The sequence below is a fragment of the Copadichromis virginalis genome, linkage group LG10 (assembly GCF_057382275.1).
Source record: "Copadichromis virginalis isolate Kocher_CV1m ecotype Utaka linkage group LG10, C_Virginalis_male_GT1.1, whole genome shotgun sequence".
NCBI lineage: Eukaryota > Metazoa > Chordata > Actinopteri > Cichliformes > Cichlidae > Copadichromis > Copadichromis virginalis.
Window position 1 is genome coordinate 21,706,342 of NC_140627.1, and position 23,353 is coordinate 21,729,694.

Here is a 23,353-nt window from a genome sequence, read left to right on the forward strand (position 1 = left end):
AATAAAACCTGAAAAAAGAAGAAAAACGTGTTTTAACTTCATTTGGGAATTTGCCCCTTTCAGATGACTAACTACCACCTCCTACTAATAATCATAATCGTTATTTGCGCAAATATAACCAAGTAATATGAGTTTTCTATGTTGAAAGCAGCACGTGGTCGCCCATAAACATTTTGGGCTGCTGTGATTGGTCTAAGTTGAGCCGTGTCAACGTGCCGAGTCTACATACTCGCTCTCACACTACAACTTGACAGCTGAACAGTACGCTCGTAGGAGTGAGTTACACCTGGGTAAACTTACTGCTTCGTCTCCGTGGAGTTCACCTGTTTTACGGAGGAGACCCGGAGGAGAGAGATGGCCTCCAAGGAGAGTTTTAACGACTTGGGATGCAGTTCTTCCGAGGAGGACAGCAGCCGTGCGGACTTGACAGAGGAGTCGGGGGAAGAGAAGGCATCTCCCGTGGTGCGTCGGCATCACCCCTTCAGCGTGGAGGCGCTCATGTCCGGGAGAAAGACGCACAGCCGGAGTGGAGAGTCCGCCTGCTTTACACCGAAGGAAAGTTCGGTGGCTTTGTCCCCGACGGGGTTAAACTCCTTGTATGTGAGCCGGGAGACGTGCACCCCTCCCGGGGGAAGCCAAAAGAGCTTAACTGCTGCCCCCTCGTCGCCAGTGAAGTCTGAAACATCAGAGTCAGAGGACTGCGCACCGTGGGTTACTACCAGCGCCTTTTCCACACAACCTCGTAAGTTTCTCCTCTCATATTAAACGCCATGAAACTTATTTATAGCTAATTTCATTATTCAGTATCTTGCAGATGTTTTCAGTTTTTTTCCTAAATACTGGAAAGTAATTCTCTGTAAGCTGTGCTGCAAAGACGCATTCTGTTAATTGGTTGTTTACTGAAAAGTAAGGCTAGAGTGTAAATAGTATTATTTATCTGGCTGGGGTTGGTAGGCTGTAGCCAACTACTCAGTTTTTACATTCAAATCAAATTTTGAGATAATCAAATGATTTAATGACCCTTCTTAAATCCTAATTGTTTCTTTTCCCAGGTCACCTCAGTCCTGCCTGCCAGCTGAGGAAACACAAGACCAACAGGAAGCCCCGCACACCCTTCACCACATCCCAGCTCCTCGCTCTGGAGAGGAAATTCAGGCAGAAGCAATACCTGTCCATCGCCGAGCGAGCCGAGTTCTCCTCCTCCTTAACTCTCACAGAGACTCAGGTGAAGATCTGGTTCCAGAATCGCCGAGCCAAAGCCAAGAGGCTCCAGGAGGCCGAGCTGGAGAAACTCAAGATGGCTGCTGATGCCAAGACGGCTGCAGTGGCAGCCGTTGCTGCTGGAGCTTTACACCCTGGCTTTAGGTTACCACTGTCACTGGGTGCCATGTCACTATATGGACAGTCATACTCCTCTGCATATCACCACCACAGACCCATCCTGCCCATTTCCCCTTTAGGAGTGTACGCTGCTCCTTTGGGCTACAGCATGTACCACTTATAAAAATGGAAATATCAGCGACTAAAGGATTCCAAAAAAATGAACACGGAGGAAATGTGCTCAAAAATCTCTATGTATAATGTACAGTTTCAACTGCACAAGAAGTGTTTGTAATAACTTTCTGAGCACTTCAGAATCTGTTTAAAGATCTATTTTCCCAACAGTGAGGATAAGAGAAACTTCCTCTCTTGCCCCTTTTGGACTGCCTGTTTACACGACTTGTCTTTATGAGGAGGGGTGTTACTGTCCAGCTCTTTATAACCTTCAGTTGTTTACTTCTGCAATAATTGAGCAGGGCGAGGACTTGCACTGGGAATCATAATGCAGACTTTCCAATTAAGTCTTACTACTTAACAGATAAAGCACCTGGGGCCTTAAACTCAAGACACTTTGCATGGATGAGTGGGTCTTTCAGCAACTCAGGCAACTTTTTGTCTTTTTAAAAGAATTTTTTCAATCTTTTTGAAATTCAAATTCAGGTTATTTGTGTCTTTTTAGCAGTAAGATTCATCCCTCTAACTGTATGCTATTGTAATTACAGTTTTGTTGATGTTTTCTCTTGTAGCAATAAAAGTATTTTCATTACACCCTAATTTCTTTACGAGACATTTACAGAGCATAGACATATTTATTCTCTTTAAAATGCAATGCTGGAAATGTATGAATTGTGTATTTATGATTATGAGAACATGGTACAAAATTTCTAACCGAGTATGTATTTATATTGTTCTTCTCCCTTTGAAAGGGCCTGCAGTGTGCTATGCAGTTTATATATATATATATATTTTTTTTCATTTATATGAACCAAACTATTAAAGGCTCACAGACTGTTTCCTTTAAATGACATTCAATTTTATGTCTTAAAAAAAAGTAGCAAAATTTAAACATGTGCAGCGTTCACTCAACATATCTCAAAAAAATCAAGCGGTATGTAAGTTAAACCAAATAGCTGTGTTGCTCTTCTTCTTCAGCACTTTTCAGCTACAGCTGCTTTCTGTGTGTGTGTGTGTGTTTGTGTGGTTTAATCCCATGTCTGTGTTTCCCATCAGACAGTGGTCAGTTCAAGGCAATGTTTGACAAACCATAAATGACACCCATAAATTATCCAACTTCACAGAGAGTTCCCGTTATGACTGAGCTGTCTCTTACCGCATTTGTCAAACTTTTCTTTCCCGTTATAAAGCTCAGATGGATTTTCAAGAATTATGTGTTGTTTTGACCATGACGGTGCACTGATGACCGATAATGAGGCTTTTAAGTTTCACAACAGTAGCATAAAAACACAAGTTTTGGGAGTTGCGAGTTAAGGATCTGTAGTTGTTGCCTTTCATTTTCCTTTATGTCATATTGATTTTACATTTCTGGAGCTCACCAGAAATAGCTGCAATATTTTTGTTGAAACAATCAATGGTAAACTTTCTGTGTCGTTATGGACAAGGTGTCGAATGTCAAAATTATATTAGCTATATCACTCATTTATGACTTATCTAGCTGAGTAGCTCTCTTATATGTTACGGCTCTTATCCTACTTGGTGCCTTAATAAACTTAATGTGACCGATCACTGCTGAGTTAGGCTTGAATTAGCCACTTTTTACCAGACCCGTCCACCTTAGTGCCATGTTTTATAGAGTGACTGTGATGGTGTGTGGGTCCTCTGCGTTGTTGCAATTGTAAAAGCAGCTTACAACTTCCGTGTGACTTTGATGTAATGAGGAAATCGTTTATAGGCAGTGGTGTTTTTATGAGGTTCCTCTTTAATCAGAACAAGGCTGTGAGGCGAGGCAGACAGTCTAAGGGGAAGTGGCAACCAAAGAAGTAGTTTACACAAGCAAGCAATCAGCTTAATGAAGAGCAGATTGTCAGGAGAGACTCAGAATCACTTGTGAAACGTCATGTTTGTACTAATTGCTGGAGGAGTGTTGCATTTTAGTGGCGGAGAATTCATAATTGCCGGTCCTTTAGTTTGGAAAGTTGTCATTAGGACTGGCGATTGCTTTTCATCTTTTTTAGTTGATGTTCATCTGACAATGATTGGGCATATTTGCGGTTTTGTTTGTTACTTAAAGACAACATGTGATTAAGAGAGTCTCTGGTTCCAGGTCTTGTGCATGTCTCCTGCCTCCTCTGGTGGCTGTTTGTAACACAGCAGCATGGGGAAAAAACTAAGTATAAGAAGGTCACATTGCAACCTAAATATGCATAAAGTACAGTTTTATACAGCAAACTGCAACACCACATGAAAATACAGTCACCAAGTTGGGAAGTATTACCAGTGACATGTTTAGAGACTATACTGAACAAGCATTGAATGTCCATGGAGAATCATTTGCTGTACTTCTCTGAAAACAAGGTTTTGGAATATCTAATTCACTTATAAAATAACTGCATAAATATACACACTTACAGGTACAGGTGATTGCTTTTTTAATGAATCAAGGAACAGTAAAACTTTTGTGGTGGCCCACAGCTTTTGGACTCCTTTCCTTAGGGATGTAGAGATGTGGAATTAAAAAAAACCCAAAACTCTAGTACGGTGCTGTTTTCAGTTCATTAGATCACCCAAGTTTGCTCAATCTATATAATTCTGCTTCATCACATGTATTCTTTGCCTTTAAGGTAAGCTGGGGACACCAACAGTTAACGTGTCAGGACAAACTGAACACAACAACCTATAATGCTTGGTGGGGTAGAAAAATGTTTTCTAAGAATAAGCCAGAAAGACTGGAACCAGCAGCTCACAGCTGGACAAACTGCCCTGCATGTTTGAGACATGTAAATGTGCTTTTCACAGGATTCATAATAATTGCAAAGCAATAATAATATAAAAAAAACAGCATTGAAGATTCTCACTTCGCAATGGTGTATTCTCTTTTGTGCAAATACTATTAAAGCCATAGGCAGTGACGCCCACAAACAACGAGAAAGGCTCGGTGAGCTTCCATGTAGAGACAAGGACACATGCACGAGAATTCTGTTATTAGTGTGTGTCCATGTGATGTGTGATTGGTGTTTGGAGGTATCCCCGAGAGCAATGCAAAAGCAGATGCAGGGATATTCCCTGCAGCAGCCTAGCGGAAGAGGAGGGTGGCCAAGGCTTCTAAAAATCACACTGGACAGGCACACACATATGCCTGTTCCACGGGATCCCATATTTTAAGTCTTTGTTTAACCATCACATAAGTGCAAACACACACAGTGGAAAACAAACAGTTATATTTGAACAGAAAATACAATAATCACTGAGAACTTTACTGTAACATGCATCACTCCATGAATCATGGATTTATTTGTGCATGCTGGCATTAATTGGCTTAAACCAGTGTGTTTGTGTCATTATGAATCCAGCTGTGGAAACCTACAAGTTTCAGGCCTGTAGCATTTCTGCAGTATTTGCAGCATTCCCAGATTGGCTCAACCCAGTTCCTAAACGAATTGGCTTAATGCTTTTTGACTCTTGAAGCTGTTCCATATACAGCATGACGACTTCAATTGCGGTAGGAACTTTACATGAAATGAAACACTTGCACTCATCAGGCAGCTTGTTTTTCTCTGTTCGTGTCCCATTTCACACACATACACAGTTGCCATTTTCACGATGAATAGTCACTATGGAAAATTTATGAAATAACTTAGTCAACATTGTTTACACATACAGCAATAAGAGTGACACTCTAATGAGTCTTATAAACTAAAAGGATCTGCAGGTCCACGGTGTATTTTATGCTTCTCAGTCATAGTCATGCTTAAATGCATCTCTCTGCTACTGTAAAATCAAGCCTCAAAGAGGCTTCTGAAAGCACGGCTAAAAGGCGATTTTTACCGCTTGCACTGTGTCTTTCATGTCATGAATAACCTGCTAATGCAAATGTTATACTTGCTTATCTGAAACCACAACGGCATCTTAAGTTTTCACTCGTGCTCTCGATGCAGCACTTGGAAAAGAATATGAGAGACCGATGCTGATTTAGGTTTGATTGCCGGGAAATGGAGATCCTCATGCAAATGCTGAGCAGCTGTGGTAAAGTGGTTCGGATTTACTCAAGAGAAAACAAAGCTTAGCTGATTAGTGGTATTACTTCTGAAATTCACAAATAAACACACTGAGCATGTTTACAGAATGTGTTCCAGGGATTCTTTGATAACAGTTGTGATGCTATTTTAATAAAATTGTATTTTGATGCAGTAGACTGAAGGATCGAAACTAGGCTGGGTTTAAAGTATTACTAGATATGCAATAAAACAATAACAGTGTAGTGCTGCAAATAAAGATACTCCTATCAGTGACAGGGGAGGTAACATAAATGAGCAACTCCCGATTTTATGAATGAAATCAAAAATATTGTAACAGATTGTCTGTTAATTTAGATGGATGTAAGCCTGAAAACCTTTCTCACGATTAAATCATTTTAGCTCAATAAGAGAAGGAAGGCCTCAAATTTCAGTTCTACAGCCCACACAAATGTCGCCTGCTTATTCACCTCATTAGCAAAAGCAGAGACGAGTTGAATGGAGGAGAAGTTGATGAGACTTTCAAGGATGGTGAAGAACCTGTTCCACCTTATATCCAGCAGGTGTCACTACAACAATAATTTTCATCAGAAGTAGCCCCACTGTGCCACCAAAAAAATACAAAATACAAAATCCTCCAAAGCCTTTCCAAAATCACGCTGCTTTAAATTGCTATTAAAATAGTAGCAATTAAAATTTATTTGTCAGTGGTCTAAAATAAAAAAAAGGTTGGTATTTTTTTCTATCACATAAACTGCTGATAATTGGAGTCTTTTAGGTAGAGGAGAATGTGTCTAAATGGAGCATTTAAGGGGGGAGGGGGATGTTTTTTTGGAAAATGCAGATGATGCTGCACAACGAGAAGAAAACACGCTATATTTCTGGTATTGCTCCACCACCTGTTTGCATCTAAGTGCTGGGTGTGTGTATGTTCACGGCAGAAGGAAGCCTTGAGCTTAAGTGTATGTGGACAAAGAGAAAGAGTCTGAGCACTCTACCTGTGCCATGTCCATTCAATTAATTATAACTAGCTGAGTTGTCACGGGCGTTTTGCTTCATGTGCTTCCACAATTACTCAGAGACACAAGCCCATGCACCCAAGCCTGGCATCACCGTAGCACCTTTCCAGCTTACAAATTAATGTCACAGTGAGAAAGACTGACATTATAGCTCAAATAAAGTGCTAGCTGCACACAGCCCTGCACCGGCCTCTCTCATTTTTTCTTCCACCTTATGCACACTAACCAAACACACATACAACACACACACTCTCCCTGTCTCACACAGTCACACACACATAGTTGTTATTGCTCCCGTTGCCTCATCTTCTCTTCTCTTGCCTCGCTCCCTGTCACAGACCCGATATGAACACGAGGTGATAAGCTTTTGGCAGACATGTTTCATGCGGTATCTGTATTTTCCAGAACACAGACACAGAATAATGGCAATACTCCAGGCAAAGAAAAATATATGATTTGTTTAATTTAAACAAATTTTTAATTACCAAGTGTCACCTGATTTTTAATATATTCTTCAGAATACAATAGTGGTTTTCTAAAATGAGAGTACTTAGCTTAGTATGGGGGAGGCTCATTGCTTTGTCATGTTTGTACACAACAATGATGCTTTATGGACTGAGCTGGTGGCTTGGTTGAAATTACTGCTTTGCAGTAGCTAGCTTCATATACCTTGTAGAAAAACCTAGTTTCTATACATATAAATCATCTTATACATACAATTTTAAGTTTCAGCGTTAAGTCCAGGGCATTTAATAGCAAGATTTGATAGATTTTTTTCCTACCTTTACACATTTGTAGCTAGAATAAAGGAGCTTTAAAAGATGCGATGATAAACAATGTGCTGCTATAAGTTACCATAAATGACCAATTACCATTTACTAACTGCCTTGAAAGTAAACAAGGGGGGGAACAAAGTCTGGATTTTCTGTATCCATACGCTTTATCTAAAATATATTGTCTGTCAGTGATAACATGTGGTCCAAAGGCTTTCCTAGGCTTGTGTTCACTCATGCAAGTAAATGCCACAAATATAATATGGGTCACCATGGGTCTTTTTAATTCAGTAAATGCTTGCATACATGCTCAGCGGTTTGTTTACATGCTACTATAACACGTAATGGTGGCTGTATAGTGTGGTGACTTTAATGCAAAGACTTCCCCAACACATCCACCCTGACAGTGCTGTTGATCATCTATGTGCAATATCTCGGTCTTTAAATGTTCTGTGCAATATTTTTGGCTTGTGCATGTTAGGATGCCTGGGTCGTTGACCCAGGGTTTTTTGAGTTTATTATATTATTTATAATTTATAGTCTTTGGGTTTTTGTTAGAGTCATGTCTTATGGTTTGTCTCTGTGTAATCCTTAGTTGCTGTCTCCCCTGTCCGTTATATCTCTGTGTCCAGTCAGTGTCTGTGTCTGCCCTGGTCCCACGTCTCTGTTCCCTCTGTTGTAGTGCCTGCATGTGAGTCTGTGTCTTTGTTCAGTCTGTGTTATGTGTTTCCTGTTTTACTTTGAAGGTCTCTGTCTTATCTCAGTGTGTTCAGTTTACGCTTCCTTGTCTCGTCAGTTCTGATTTGCCCCAGCTGTGTTTCCCTCCTGTTGTCCATTCCCTGATTGCTCCCTCTATGTATTTAAGCCCTGTGTTTCAGTTTGTCATTGTTGTGATCTACTCTTATCTACACTCATGTATGCTGTGTGTTTTGTTTTTCCCCTGCCTATGTTAATGTTTGTACTTTGGAAGTTTGTTATTGCACACAGCCGTCACATAACAGTGCAATTATTTAGGTCCCAGTCTGTTTCAATGTTTCCTACACATACACAATGTTCCACTCACATATGTATACATATACACTGTTTTTTATTTTATTCTATTTATTTAATTATTTATTTATTTTTTTCCGCCTTCGTTGTACATTGGTTTCTCTTCTTCTTACTTTAGCACCTTTGTGGTCCAGTTACCCAATTTCGCTGTGCAAGAAACTGCACAATGACAATAAAAAGCTCTAAGACTAAATCTAAGTCTAAGACTTGATCTCTATTTACATATCTCTAAAAATAGATTTTAATTGGCCCATAAGAACAGACCTACACCTTGATTAAAAAACTATCCACCTATTCATCTTCTTTCACTTATTTAATTTAGGGTCATGGAGGGACTGGAGCTGACATTGGGCAAAAGGGATGGTACAAGGGCTAACACACAGAGACACATAATTTATGATCACATTAACACCAACAGCCAACTTAGACTAATCAATTAAACTAATCCAGCGCATGCCCTTAGGCTGCTGAAGAAAGTAGGACCCACACAACAAACAGATGTTGAATGATCTCAAAGCACTAAAAGCAGGGCCAGCGGCATCTCCCATCAGTTTATCCATGATGTACAACAACATGAAAAAGCTCAAGCCATTGTTACCAAGACATGGACACACCCATAATTAATGACAGACACTACAGATTCGACTGGGATGCTTATGCATCACAGTGAAGTCTGCTTCCAAAGACAAAAGCCAAATGCATCCCACAAGATGGCAACAATTTAAAGGATAGATGCAAATGGCCAAGAAATGTTATGACGCAAAGCTATTTTACACGCAAAAAGAGAGACTGCCTTCCAGGGGTGTAATTTCCAGGGGGGCTAGGATGGTTATGACCCCCCCCCCCCCCCAATAATCCGACCCAACCAATATAACCTCCCCAATAAAATTATGAATTGACTTGCGTAAATAGGCTGTTGATGTTTTTTTTACTCATTTCAGTTATTACCAGCAAAATAATTGCATGTTTAATCATCTGGGAATTTACCCAGATTTATTTTTTCATTTAGAGAGAGATCTTGTTCAATGTTCAGCACAAAGTTACACTGATGCTGCCTTCACTTTGGTAAGTTTTAAGTTTTTCACAATAAAAGCAGTGCTTGCCCTGCTTGCTCTAATACAATACCACTGATGTATACTATAATAATTAAAAAAGACTACTGAAAATGTATGGATACAATTTCAAATGCTGTTAATTTATCCTAAATTAGTCCATCACTGACTTTGTCTTTATGTGTGTTTAAGATTTCATAGCTAAAACCCACTCATTATAAAATGCACTTTAATTATGAATGTCGTGACAACTATCATTTAAACAAACAAACAAGCAAGCCAACAAAAAAAATCACAATTCTACTTTGATGTATGACACCTTATGTATTACAGGGGTCTTTCCATTTGTATTTTTTAGATTGTACCCCCAGTTTTTCAGCCACAACCCCCCCAACCCCCCCCCCCCCAAAAAAAAACAAACAAACAAAAAAAACATATGCTAAGGCAGTGTTGTAATATTCAAATTGGTCTAATAAAATGAACAATACAAAACAAAAAGTTTTAAGATTGCTTAAACCACTTTACAAATATTGACCCTGTCAAACCTTTCCTTAAAAAACAAATAAATAAAAAACCCTCGTAGATTTGACTGCAGCTGTGATGTTGTATGACCTTTTAATAGTCAATTAAACACGTTCCATGGGGCCAGCTTTGAATCAAGTTTGCAGCCATGTGATTTGCAGGCTGTCGAAACCATATGATGTGTGAGAACATTGCTTTGGGATAAAAGCTATTTATAGATTCTCATGTATAACTTCATGGGCTTTTTTATTGCTTGTTTGCTCATTAGGAAGAATTATGCACATGTATCTGCACCAGTTATAAGGGATGGGATGGGATCGGTGTGTGTGTGTGTGTGTGTGTATGTGGAGTAGTAGGGAAGAGGGGGCATGGATGACTGTTACATATCTGCATGAATTTGAGTGTTAGGAGCACACAAGCGATCACAGATGATTGGGCTGTACATCACATGTGTGAGATATGGATGGATGTAATGATCTCTACATGTTGGTCTAACGTGTAGCAGATGTTTTAAAGATTACAGGATGAATGCTTTAGTAACCAATTCATTTAGTAAACTGATTAGCTACTGTGTACCATTAGAACAGCTTTAGTGCCCATTGGCAGGGATTGGCAGTGATTCTGCCACTCTCTCATATTCTACTGTTGTCCTGCTAGGTTGAGATACGTCCACCGCAAAGGCCACAGAATATGATTCAGTTTAAAACCATTCATCCTGGAAGTGACCACACTTTTGAATGATTTATCATCACCCTTCCCTTTAAAGTAGACATAAAACACTATATGAATAAAGGCTAATTTACACCATGGAGTCCTATACTGAAAAACTGTCATAGATATAACACTATGACGATGATTTAAGATAAAACATATTTTAAGTTTATAGAACATGTTTTGTACTTGTGCCAGAACAGACATCACCAGATTGATTGGATGGTTGCTGCTAATAGACTAAATTATAGTAGCTAACTAGTGATAAAAACGGTAACTCAGTGGAGGGAAATTAAAAGAAAACAAATAAAAATAAGTGCTTGTGTAGCACCTGTGGCTGCAGCAATGTTAAAAACCAAGAATATGCTGTCCACTTTCACTCTGTCTCTTAAGTAGCACAGTAAGTGGTTTGTTGGCTAGCTAAACGGAAATGGGAAAATCCCCTTATAAGCCTTAATGTTAGGATTGATTGAGCACTTCATCAAGCAAGGACTGTGTGCAGGAGAGCCTGTATGAGTCAGGTGCAGCTGTGGTTCACCGGACTGACAAGCTGGAGTCAGACACTCAGATTTTTCCTCGTCCAACTGGATGTACCAAGCAGCTCAATCAGCCAATGTTAGCAAGATGTGATCAGCACTATTATATGCAGTAATACAGACTTTCTTTTCCCCAAAACACCCAAACAGTTTTGGGTGGTACTTCTATTGCCAGGTGTACGTTACATTACATATTTGAGCTAAAAAAAACAACTTACCGTTGCAACGTGTGCTTTGTATTTTCAATGTGGGAAAATACTATAGATGCGTAAAGAGCTGTACGGGGTGAAATGAACCTAAATTCTCAGTTTTCTCATCAGTTGATTGGTTTTCCTCATGTCTGACTCCAGCTTGTCAGTCCAGTGACATGGACCTGTGCACCTGTATCAAACAGGTCAAACCCTTATATTACGCCTAAAAGGTGGATTTTCCCATTTGAGTTCAGGTGGCCAACAGTGAGAAACCTAACCACTTAAGAGACAATTTAATTTGTTTTCATGTTTTCCCTTGAGTTATTGGTTTTATTACTAGTTAACTAAGAAAAAAGAAGAAAGTCTATTAGCAGTAACCAAACTACCAACTCAGTGACGTCACGCTGTGTACTGACACAACATGGCGCTAAACTTGCTCTAAAAACATTCCTAAATCCACTTAGAGAGAATTAAAACTATGGCCGTTTTTTAATTTTTATTTTTTAACAGCAGGGCTAAATGATGTAAAATTAGCCTTTATTTGTGTAACATTCAGATCCATTTTGAGGTGACCATCATGTTTGCAGTCACAGCTGTTTTTTGAACTTGCATAGTGCTGCAGGATTTTCTTTGCTTTTAAAATTATTTATTTATTTATTTCACCAGTGTATACGATGTCTGAGTGATGTACCAAATTGAACTGGGTGTCCAGAGTGTACAATACTATCCATTTTCTTCTGCTTATCCAATTCAAGGTCATGGTGGGGCTGGAGACTATTGCAGCTGTCATAGAGCAAGAGGTGGGGCACACTCTGAGTTACACACACAGCCTTACATGTAAAGAGATGATGGTCTATGACAAATGTATTATTATTATTATTATTATTTTTATCCCTGGCTACATGAATAAAAGTTGGCCTTTCTGGCTGTTTGCAATTCAACATCTAATTTATTGACGTTCTTTTGTACCAATAAATCACTCTCCTGCTTTCAGTTTCCACCTGTTCATGAGAATATGTGTTTCTAGGGCTCAAGGTACTAATGTTAGGTGTTCTACTTTCCTCACCAGCTAGTTGCTTTCTTTGTTTATTGCCCTCGGTGACAGAAATCGTGAACAGGTGTATATCAGAACTTTATTTGCTGTTGCTGCTAAAACATAAAAAAAATAGTGATAATAAGAAACCTTCTGCAACTGCGGCAATCTCTTAAAAGAAGCTAAAAAATTCTGGAGAGCTGAGGAATTTGCATATTTGGCTAAAATCTTGAGCAGCAACCTTGAGTAGTCATTAGATCAATATGTAGTCCATTAATGGAGATATATGGCGCAGAATGTACTGTAATATCTGGACTATACATGAGGAAAAACACAGTCAGACCACACAGTACATAGTATGCGGATCAGATTTTATGTCCAGCTGTGTGTAAAATCACTTGTGGGATTTCATTATCCCCATTTCAGCTCGTGGGGTCAGCTGCCCCTTCTATGGATGCATGTATATGACTCATAGGAAGTAGGGAAGACCTCCCACATTGCAGTCTGCAGCGGGAGGGTTGAGCTGTCAGTCATCATCCCACACGTTCATCTCTAAGAGTCAGCAGAACTCGCCACTGCTGCGTCACATTAAAGGCATGATGACCTGAGGGTGGTGGTTGCCTACTTTGTCAGTCTGACAAAGCTCGTTTGGCCCTTTTCATACCGTTGCAAGGGCAATTTGCTGTGTGTGACCTTTCAAAGGGCAATGTAACATGACAAGAGCTGTTAACATCGGAAAAACCCCCAAGGGGTTTCTGAAGATATGGGCCATTCTTACAGTTTTAGAGTTTATCTATTTGTCATCTATAAAATGGACTTCCCCTTTGTTTTCTGTGCTTTTCGTGTGCCTCTGAGGTCCACAAGGTTTTATGCGGACCAGCCAATCTCTCCTTTCCTGAACAAATGGTGTAATTTCATGGTTTCACTTTCAGAGGAATTGGAGGCAGGATGATACCAGAGAAAACTGTCAGTACAAATCTTGAGGTGGGACCCGGCCTTTATATCTAATCCTTTCCTACACAAGCCACGCGGTGCAAGCTGAAACAAACAAACGAATGCTTAAACTGTGCATACAGACAATAAACACACAAATGTATAAGTTCTGACTTTCAGAAAGAATTCCTAGCTGAAAGTTTGAACACAACATATTCTAACAGACATTAGAGAGATTTCAGTGCAAATACTTTACATTACATAGAGAATCATATGAAATGATATTACCACAGTTATATCTTTATGCTAATCCTTTTTTATAAATAGGTTGTCTCACTGAGATCGAGGTCTCTTTTATAAAAGCAAATTGAAACTTTATTCAAGAGAAATGACTTGCATTCTTTCTGAATGTCATCACTCAAATTCTCATTTCTTGCTGGTATCACTAATAGATGACTCAGAGTCCTGCATAACTCACAAAAGCGAAACCCAAGTTTTGTTTCTTCGGTTTCAAAATTCTCCAGAGTTTTCTGATTTGGCATCCAGTCCTCCACCACTTCCTCCTCTACACTTCACATTACACCTGTTTCCTTATAAGGAGAAAATGTGGCAAGATAGTAGCCTGTAAATTACAGATAGCGAGCGTAACCCTATTTATTTAGACTGATTTTGATCAGTTGGGAACCCAGTGGTAAAAATCCCACTTATTTAGTGTGCAAGGTATAAACATGTCAACACACGTATTAGTGATCGGGGTGTGGTAAGGCTATGTTTGCATTACTACATTCACTTCCATGTAACTGCCAGGAAACAGTATAATTTTAGACTCTACAAAAGACACGCACAATAATTTGCAAAGCACCTGTAAAGTGATTATATTTAGTGACACTAATGAGTCATATCACTGCAAAGACTTCACTCACATGTAATGTGATTACAGTAATGTGTTACAAACGCATCGCTCCCATCCCCATCTGCATCTGCATTTTCACACAGATGAAACAATGACACTTGCTGGCACAGCACTATTGGGTGTGACTGAGTCTCATTTCTTAGAAAAGAAATTAAAGATAGTTGCTCTTCTGGAAATTCTCAAGTTTGGCTTTAAGACCATTTGTCGCAGTTAAACAGCAATGTGTTGTGCTAGTTCATTTGTCTGCAGTGTCATATGCAGGGTGTGTGTGTGTGTGTGTGTGTGTGTGTGTGTGTGTGTATTATACACCTTCCAATAGTTAAAATGACACATTACCAGTTATCTGTAAACTATGGATGGATATATGGACTCTCTGACATGTAAATGCTGCATATATCCACGGATCTTGAGCTACACTGATAATCTGTCAAGGTTTTGTGCTTTATTATGTATCTTTCTTTCTAAATGTGGAAAAAACAAATGCTGTAATAGAAGATGGACCCAGACGATTTTCAAATTTACCTTAATTGCAGAACATTGTTATAGAGTGCTAGCCAAGACCATTAAAAATGTCTCTTGTCACCACTGGGTTACAGAAATATTACCATATAAGGTAGATGCACAGAAGTAAAGAAAGCATAAAGCTATCCTTTTGCTACATTTTCCCCCATCAGACAGTAGGAGAAAACCCAGTTTAAAATAGCTGGTATCAATAAATTATTATACGTTCAATATTAAAGAAGAGTGAAATCTTATCTGGCACAATCTGTTGCTCTTTGTGTACAAGTGTGTGTGCATTAATACTGATGTTCTATCTATAAATGCATGCTTCTCTGTCTTCAGTTATGAATACAAGGGCGCCCACTTTCAATCCATTTTGTATGGAGATCTAGCACGTATGTTTGCGTGTGCATGTGTGTGTGGCATCAGCTTAAGTATCGCTGCTCCTAAATAGAGGATGTCAGTGAAACGGGTAGCCTCTGGGTTTTAGCTTCCACTCTACACGCTGGGAACGTTGTTCTATTCTAGGAACTTGCCTAAAAACAGAGAGGAACACAGTTGTGGCATTTTCTGACACTCCTATCTCTGGTGCAGCTGCTGTTTAGTTCTGGCCTTGGAGGGCAGGAGGGAGCGAAAGAGAGAAAGGAAGAGAGAGACAAAGGACGAAAAAGGCTGACAGGAGAAATTTACCCTGAAGGTATTTATTCAGCCAGAAAGCCACACAGTTACATAACCAATTGGCTAGCTGGGCAGTCAATCAGCCAGCCAGTTAGTTATCCATCAGTCTAAAAAGGAAACTGGCCCAGTAAACACCTATACCGCCAGCTAGAGACAAACTGAGCTGAGATGTTGAAAGACGATAGGCTTCGGACTTTGACTGTGACAGGTGTGTGCCTCACTTTCATACGGCACCCTCATCAGACAATGCTAATAGAAAGTGGCAAGACTGGAGGTGTGAAACAGGAGGCAGAGTGGCTGAAGGGAACAAGTCTTACCTTTATGAGGTAAATGGAAAAAAGGCCGGCACAGGGGCCTATATATAAGAAACAGGTATTCATATTTTGTGTCATGATTTGAGGTTATGTATTTGATTTTGGCGTGTATGTGTGCTTGCAAGTGTTGCCATCTTACCATCTGTATATTGTATTTTTAGACATAAGTGAGCTTATGAATGTAGAGTTATGGAAAAAAGACTTTTTACAGGACTGTGTGCAGGGCTTGATTAACAACAAAATAACAAAATAACGCAATCTTCCCAGGAGTGGACATCCCACGGTCAGGCCATGCAATGCTCACAGAAGCAGCAAAAAATGAAAGAGGTACATGGCCGACTCTACATTCCTCAGCATGATAAAAGTAATGTTCATGACAACACAATTAGAAAATGACTGTAAAATAAGTGTAAGTTTACAAAAAAACTGTAATAACTGGTTTCAAAAGTTGTATCTGAACAAACCAAATGACTTCTGGAACAATATCGTTTGGACAGCACCACATTTGGAGGAGCACAGAATTTCAACACAACTATCTCACACCAAGCACAACACTGAGAGATCATTTAGGCTTGTTTTGCAGCCAGGTGATCTCGGCACCTTGCGTTTATTGAGTTGATCATGAACTCCTCAACATGCCAAAGTATCTTAGAGTCAACTGTGATGCTATCTATCCAGCAGCTAAAGCTTGGCTGAAATTCAGTCACGCAACAGCACAATGATCCTAAGCACTGCAACAAATCGAATCAGAATGGCTGAAAAAGAAATGAACGAAGGTTTTGCAAGTTCAGACCTTAAATTCTGGACATTGTTTTCACTTCATCACTTAAATCACTTTGAGCATATTTGCACTGCACAAGACATAATGTGGATTGCACAACACTGGTCACTATATTCTTCATTTCCAGTTAATACTTGTACAGCTGCTGTTATTGTGTATATATTTATTTATTTATATTTCTTCATACATTCTTATATAGTTCTATACTGTGTATTGTGTATTTTGTTGTACAGTTATTTTATTTTCAACTTTAATTTATATATTTTATCTTATTCTTTCCCAGTTAAATTTACCCTTCATTCTAATTTGTGTGTACAGTTATTTCATTTTTAACCTTAATTTATATTTTATTCCTTCTTAGTTAAATTTACCCTTTTTAATTTTTCATATTTATTTCCTATCTTATAAATAGCCTTTTCCTTTTTTTTTTTTTTAGGTCAGGTTGAGCAGTTGTCTAAGCATTTCACTGCATATCGTACTGTGTATGACTGTGTACGTGACAAATAAAATTTGAATTTGAATTTGATTGAAATGCTCTTTAACAGAGTTGTGCATGAATGAATAAAGTCAAACCTCAATGAATTGAAGCAACACTGTAAATAAGAGTGGGCCAAAAGTCCTCCACAGCAGTAGCGGTTTTTGGTACGGGCGACATGGGCGGTTGCCCGGGGCGGCATCGTGGTGGGGGGCAGCATCACGGGCATCGGCAAAAAAAATAAATAAAATAAAATAGAAATTGCTCATATTCATGCTGCCCCGACGTCATGCCAGCTCATATTGGGAATGGTATAAGCACCGATCGGTTCTCTAGAGGGTGTGTTCGCCCAGTGCGCCAAACAGGCTAGGACCCCACTGCTCCACAGCATTGTGAGAGCCCGATAAAGCCACAAAAAAATCATTACACTTGAAGTTATTGCTGCTAAAGGTGGTTCTACAAGCTACTGAATCACGAGGTAAACTTAGTTTTTCACAGGACTGTAACCGAACACATAACACATACAAACAACCAACAGAAAGAAAATATTGCTGATATTGGTCCAGTTACATTCTTTAACTAAGTTCTTTAACTATCGTGGTTTACGCCAGCAACAGTATGTCTGAAGTCTGAAGCAACAGTAGGTGCACCGAAGTCTACAACACACAGCTGTTCTGACTTTGACAGATGTGGTATGGGTGGGTACCATGTCATTAAGCCCCCCTGGTTAAAATCAAATGTCATATTCCTTGCCGCACAGGAGACAGTGAGCTTCCAGTATTGATGTTTTTTACAGAAATGATTAATAATTTTCACCGCTGATTGAAGATCTAACTTTTAGAACTTTGGTTTATTCAGAGTTTGTTTCAACGTCATCTTTGCCACCAAACAGCAAGAGTACAGTGATGTGTGTTTCCTTGGGGTTACTGATCGTGAATTTTGAGTTACTCTAGGTGGTGCTGTATGACTTTGCTGATCATAAACACTTCCTTATTTCATCTTAAGTGTTTTAAAAACTGCAAGAAAGATAAAACCCATCACTTGCTCTTTCTACTTGACATTCCATGCTTAGAGCGACTCATATAAGGCTTTTATTTAATTGGTTTACTGAATGCGGAATCACACTGCTGTGTTATTGCACTTGGCAATATAAAGTAGCAGAGACCATGTTTATTTAAATAAAAGGGATGATTACTTTTATCATCTAGTCTTTATTCTCTGCCATCTGTTTTCTCCCCCGACTCCTGCATCCTTCTGGAGTCAATTCGAGGAGATCTAACACACAAACTAATCAAGAATTAGAAACGACTGCCATGCGAAACAAAACTTGAATCAATGCTATTTAAGTAAGCTCCACGAACCAAACAAAAAAGTTTTTAAGAGCTGCAAACATTAATATATTGAGTATTTGTTTGATGTATGCGATTGTGGAATCATTTCAACTAACATTAAGTTTTATTCATAAGGTAATTATGGGAACCACTGCAAGGACTTAGAAATATACCAATCATCATGTGTATAGAAAGGAATGCACACACACACACACACACACACACACACACACACACACACACACACACACACACACACACGGGTTTACAGAGCAAATTACACCGACCCAGTCCAGTGAAGAGAAAAATAATCTGCTGTATTCTCATAAATATCTCAAGAGTAAGCCATATGCATATCTCAATTTAATTTGCATATTACCCCATCAGGCTGTAAACACACAGTCTTGTATTTTTCTCCTTCTATCTCTTCCTTCTCATAAAAACCCTCTCAAACTGACAGAATATGCAGCATAATCTGGATTGCTGCAGATGAAAGGTCTGTGTGAGGCTGAATGTGTGGGATTCTGAGACGCGTAGTTATGCACACTTCCAGGATTTCTCAGGGGTTGTGGCAGGTACATGACAGAGGCTGCTGACACAGCATCCCGCCTCTCTGCTGTGGTTTACAGATTAGGCCAACCTACAGGAATACAAGTGATGTGTGAAGAATATATATTTATATATTTTTAATCTAAGGTCACTGTGAATGGTTTACAGCAAGGACATTGACACACCTAAGGACAATATGAGGGTTTGTGAAATGGAATTAGAATTTACAGACGTGGGTGAAGAATATTAGTCTATTATTATAAATATGCACTTATTAAGACTTTAGTTTGGCGGTTTTATGTGACAAATAAAGAACCTTGAACCTTGAACCTTTTATATACTTACTCTGACACCATAGTCAAATCCTGAGAACACACTGGATAATGACTTTTAAAGTCAGCACTAGTAGTTATTCTGACCTTTTATTTAACCAATTTAACCATTTAACTACTAACCAACACAGTCAGTATTAAATTGCATTGTAGGCACTTACATACTTACATATCATTTATTTAGCTGACTCTATGAAAACAGCCAAAAATAACACAGTTTGATAAAATAATTTTTTGCACCAACAAGGTGATTTCAATGACCTAACTAAAAACTTACCTCAGCACTGTGTGCTTCATTCATTTTACACTTGTACAAGTGGAGGAGAAAGAGAAATGGCGGGCCTAAAACACTGTCTACAATAGTATCTGAAAGCCATGTCCTTAAGAAATGGGGGGGGGGGGGGGGGGGTCCTTTAGTTGAACCATCTACTGTTCACTGAACCCTCCTCAGACATGGTCTCAGTAGAAGGGTGGGCGTCAAGACCAGAGACAGGGAGAAAAGTTCTGCTGCCAATTTTATCTGAATATTTTGACTGATAACATCCTAAGATTTACGTATCTGTCATACTGACTGCATATTCTGACTCTTAATACTTATTTTGTTATTGTTGTTTCATTCTGTTGCGACTGTTTGACATTTATTTATGCTGGAGAAAATGGGGGATATAAAAAGTGTTGAAAATAGAGGTACAGTGTGTGGTGTGTAAGTTTCCAAGGCAACTGGTAAGGTGAAAAAAATCACAGATTAACTTAACGGATCTATGGAAATAAAAGCAACATAATTAACTTAATAGCCACAGACACACTTATATTAGTCCTGCTATTTGAAGTTATTCCACCTTTTATATACACCATCAGGTATAACATTATAATCACCTACCTAATATTGTGTTAGTCCCTCTTTTGCTGACGAAATACCCACGATTCATGGAGGCATGAACTCCACTGGACCCCTGAAGGTTTGCTGTGGTATCTGCCACCAAGACCTTAACAACAGATCCTTTAAGTCCTGGAAGCTGCAAAGTTTGGTCTCAGTGGACTGGACATGTTTGTCCAGCACATCCCATAGACGCTTGATGCTTGGACTGAGATCTGGAGAATTTTTCAGCAAACTGTGATGTACTTTGTAATCTGACATCTATCAGAACCAGCATTAACTTGTTTGACTGTTGGATGGCACAGCCCACACACAAACAGCCGTGAACCTTTAAGGTACCAAATGCTTGTTGACACATTAACCATAATTACCTAGTAAGCTAACTGTATATGTAAACAATGGTTGTATTTCTATAATTGTTCTAAATACTTTTGATATATTTAACTGCTCTCTAATGTGCTGCCCTGATTTACAGTCACTTTATTTCTAGTCTAAAAACCAAAGAGTAAGACTAATTGTAATATATTTACAGGTCTTTAAAAAAATAAATAAAGTAGCAGCCATGCTGGCTTGTGCCTCTTTTTTGTGCCAACTGGAAACAGATAAGAGGCATGTTGGAAAAACAGAGTGACATAAAAAACATGAATAAATAAATAAAATCAAATAACGTAGAATGTACATATATTTGTGTATCAATATTCATTATCCCATGGCCTTCGTGTTAGCTTCTCTGGGATCTAATAAATAATGACTTGTTTATTACCAGCTGATTCTCCTTTCAACAATTTACCATCACAGGCTGCCCTCACACCAGCAATTAACTATAATTACTCTCCCCCTTCAAACAAAATATGTCAGTGCCTGGTGCTTTGATATCCTATTTCAACTACAAATGTGATGAGCCTCTCTCTTCTTCCCAGCCTGTCATGGGGGAATAACAGAAAATCACAAGGATTTGATAGATAAGAGAATGAATTCACTGTGTGTCTGTGAACCTTTAAAAAAAATCGAACAAGCTAACAGAATGTCTTTTTCACAACAATCGCTGACAAACACACGAGACACCCTTTGAATTTTGTAATCACTGAGATGCTAATGCAAAATGACAGAGATGCTCTATAAAATTAAAGGACATTGATCTGATTATTTGCTTATTAATAATATCACCATATTACATTTTGATAACGTGTCTGCCTGCTACCTTTCATACTTATGTCTCAGACTGATTTGTCATCTTTTCAAAAGAAAGAAAGAATAAGAAGGAGAAAGGAATAAAGGGGATTTTGTGATTACCAATCTGTGGGGATGCTCAAAGACCTGGACAGGAAAAGGTTGCGTTTAATTAAAGAGCTGGTTAGCGCTATATAACAGTTGTCATATCAATAAGGACATTCCTGTGCAGCGAGTGGAAGAGACTTTCAGCTTTACTGAGCAGCATGAGCAGAGGTCACAAGCAATTTAACAGAAGGGAAGTCAAAGGAGCTTGCAAAGAAAAGCGTCTGGACTTCTTTAAATTGCTTGAAGACGTTTCACCTCTCATCCGAGAAGCTTCTTCAGTTCTAAGGTCAAATGGCGGGTGCCTCTTTGCTGACTTTATGAATGCCCAATTAGGATAACCGCATGTTGTGAGTGCTTCCTTTACATGTGTGTGTTCCTTCTTTTTTCCTTCAGGCTTAGAGGGAATATGTTCTGCCCGGTGGTGTAGAGTCCTAATTACTCCAAGTTTGTGTTCCAGAGGGTATTGGGAGTGTTCCCATGTTCCCTCTAAGCCTGAAGGAAAAAAGAAGGAACACACACATGTAAAGGAAGCACTCACAACATGCGGTTATCCTAATTGGGCATTCATAAAGTCAGCAAAGAAGCACAGAAAATAGGATCAGACACCAGCGAGGGAGGATAAGAAGGACAGACGCAACAACATTGTCATCCCCTATGTAGCCAGTGTATCAGAAAAACTCAGGAGAGTTTTCTCCAAGCATGACATCCCGGTGCATTTCAGACCCAGCAACACACTCAGGCAAAAACTGGTTCACCCGAAAGACAAAACTCCAAAACACAAACTTAACAATATAGTGTATGCTGTACAGTGCAGCGAGGAATGCCCAGACCTCTACATTGGAGAGTCCAAACAGCCACTTCACAAGCGCATGGCACAACACAGAAGAGCCACCTCCACAGGACAAGACTCAGCAGTCCATCCGCATCTTAAGGATAAAGGACACTCTTTCGAGGATGCCAATGTTCACATTTTGGACAGAGAGGACAGAAAGAGGAAAGAGGAGTGAAAGAAGCCATCTATGTCCACTGTGAGCGACCATCTTTGAACAGAGGCGGTGGCTTACAACACCAACTGTCTGCCATCTATAATCCAGTTTTGAGATCCCTCCCCAGACACCTTAACGCCCACTCACATCCTGGGCCATCTGACCTCAGGAAATCGCGTGATAAGGTGGGGCCAGGATTCACAATGAGCGTACCCGAAACCCTGGCTGATTGGGACCCACACCCATTTTCACACCTTGTCTCAGGCGATTAGAGGATCATCAGGGGGTCTTTTGTCCCTCTGTGGGGGGTTACTCCCACTGAGTTTAAATCTGGGACTCTCCACCATTTGACCTTAGACCTGAAGAAGCTTCTCGGATGAGAGGTAAAACGTCTTCAAGCAACTTAAAGAAGTCCAAACGCTTTTCTTTGCAAGCTCCTTTGACTACGATGACCTGGATGACTGAGAACCTTCACGGACATAACAGAAGGGAAATGCACTTTAACTCCTCGATTTATAGGAAATAGAAAAGTATAAAAACATTAGCATTTATTTTTCTCAAAGGATCCTCTGGGCATATTTGTAATCTACGCATTTCAAAACATTACACATAAGAGTGATTTCTGTGTCCATAAGAGGCTTCCATTTATTTCTAAGTAGAGATGGACCTTTATATGGAGCAGACTATAGACACTATGTTGGGGAATCTGGAAATGTATATTTTTCCAGTTATATTTTTATTCATCTTCGCACAGTTTCATATTCCACTAAATGAGATTTGAATGCCACTTATGCCCGACTATCTTTTGATGAGATCCATTGTTAGATGCAGCATCATTGTCTGCAAGCTGTGAGATCTCCCCCTGCGGTGCAGTTCAGGCAAGCTGTACGACCCCCTCAGTTCAGCTTTAACCATTTTAAAGAAGTGTAAAAGATAATGTTTTAAACTGACAACACATCAACAATAAACTGTAACTTCTCTTTGTTTCAACAACATAGTTGCATTGCT

The 23,353-nt window shown here is 39.3% G+C and overlaps 1 protein-coding gene across 1 annotated transcript; it reads left to right on the forward strand.

Annotated features, from left to right (window-relative positions):
• The first annotated feature begins 252 nt into the window (after nt 1-252).
• On the forward strand, nt 253-2,342 carry msx2b (muscle segment homeobox 2b). Its single transcript, XM_085470667.1, has 2 exons — nt 253-742; nt 1,053-2,342. The coding sequence occupies exons 1-2, from the start codon at nt 355-357 to the stop codon at nt 1,502-1,504; spliced, it is 840 nt and encodes a 279-aa protein (XP_085326793.1). The 5' UTR covers nt 253-354; the 3' UTR covers nt 1,505-2,342.
• The last annotated feature ends 21,011 nt before the right edge of the window (nt 2,343-23,353 follow it).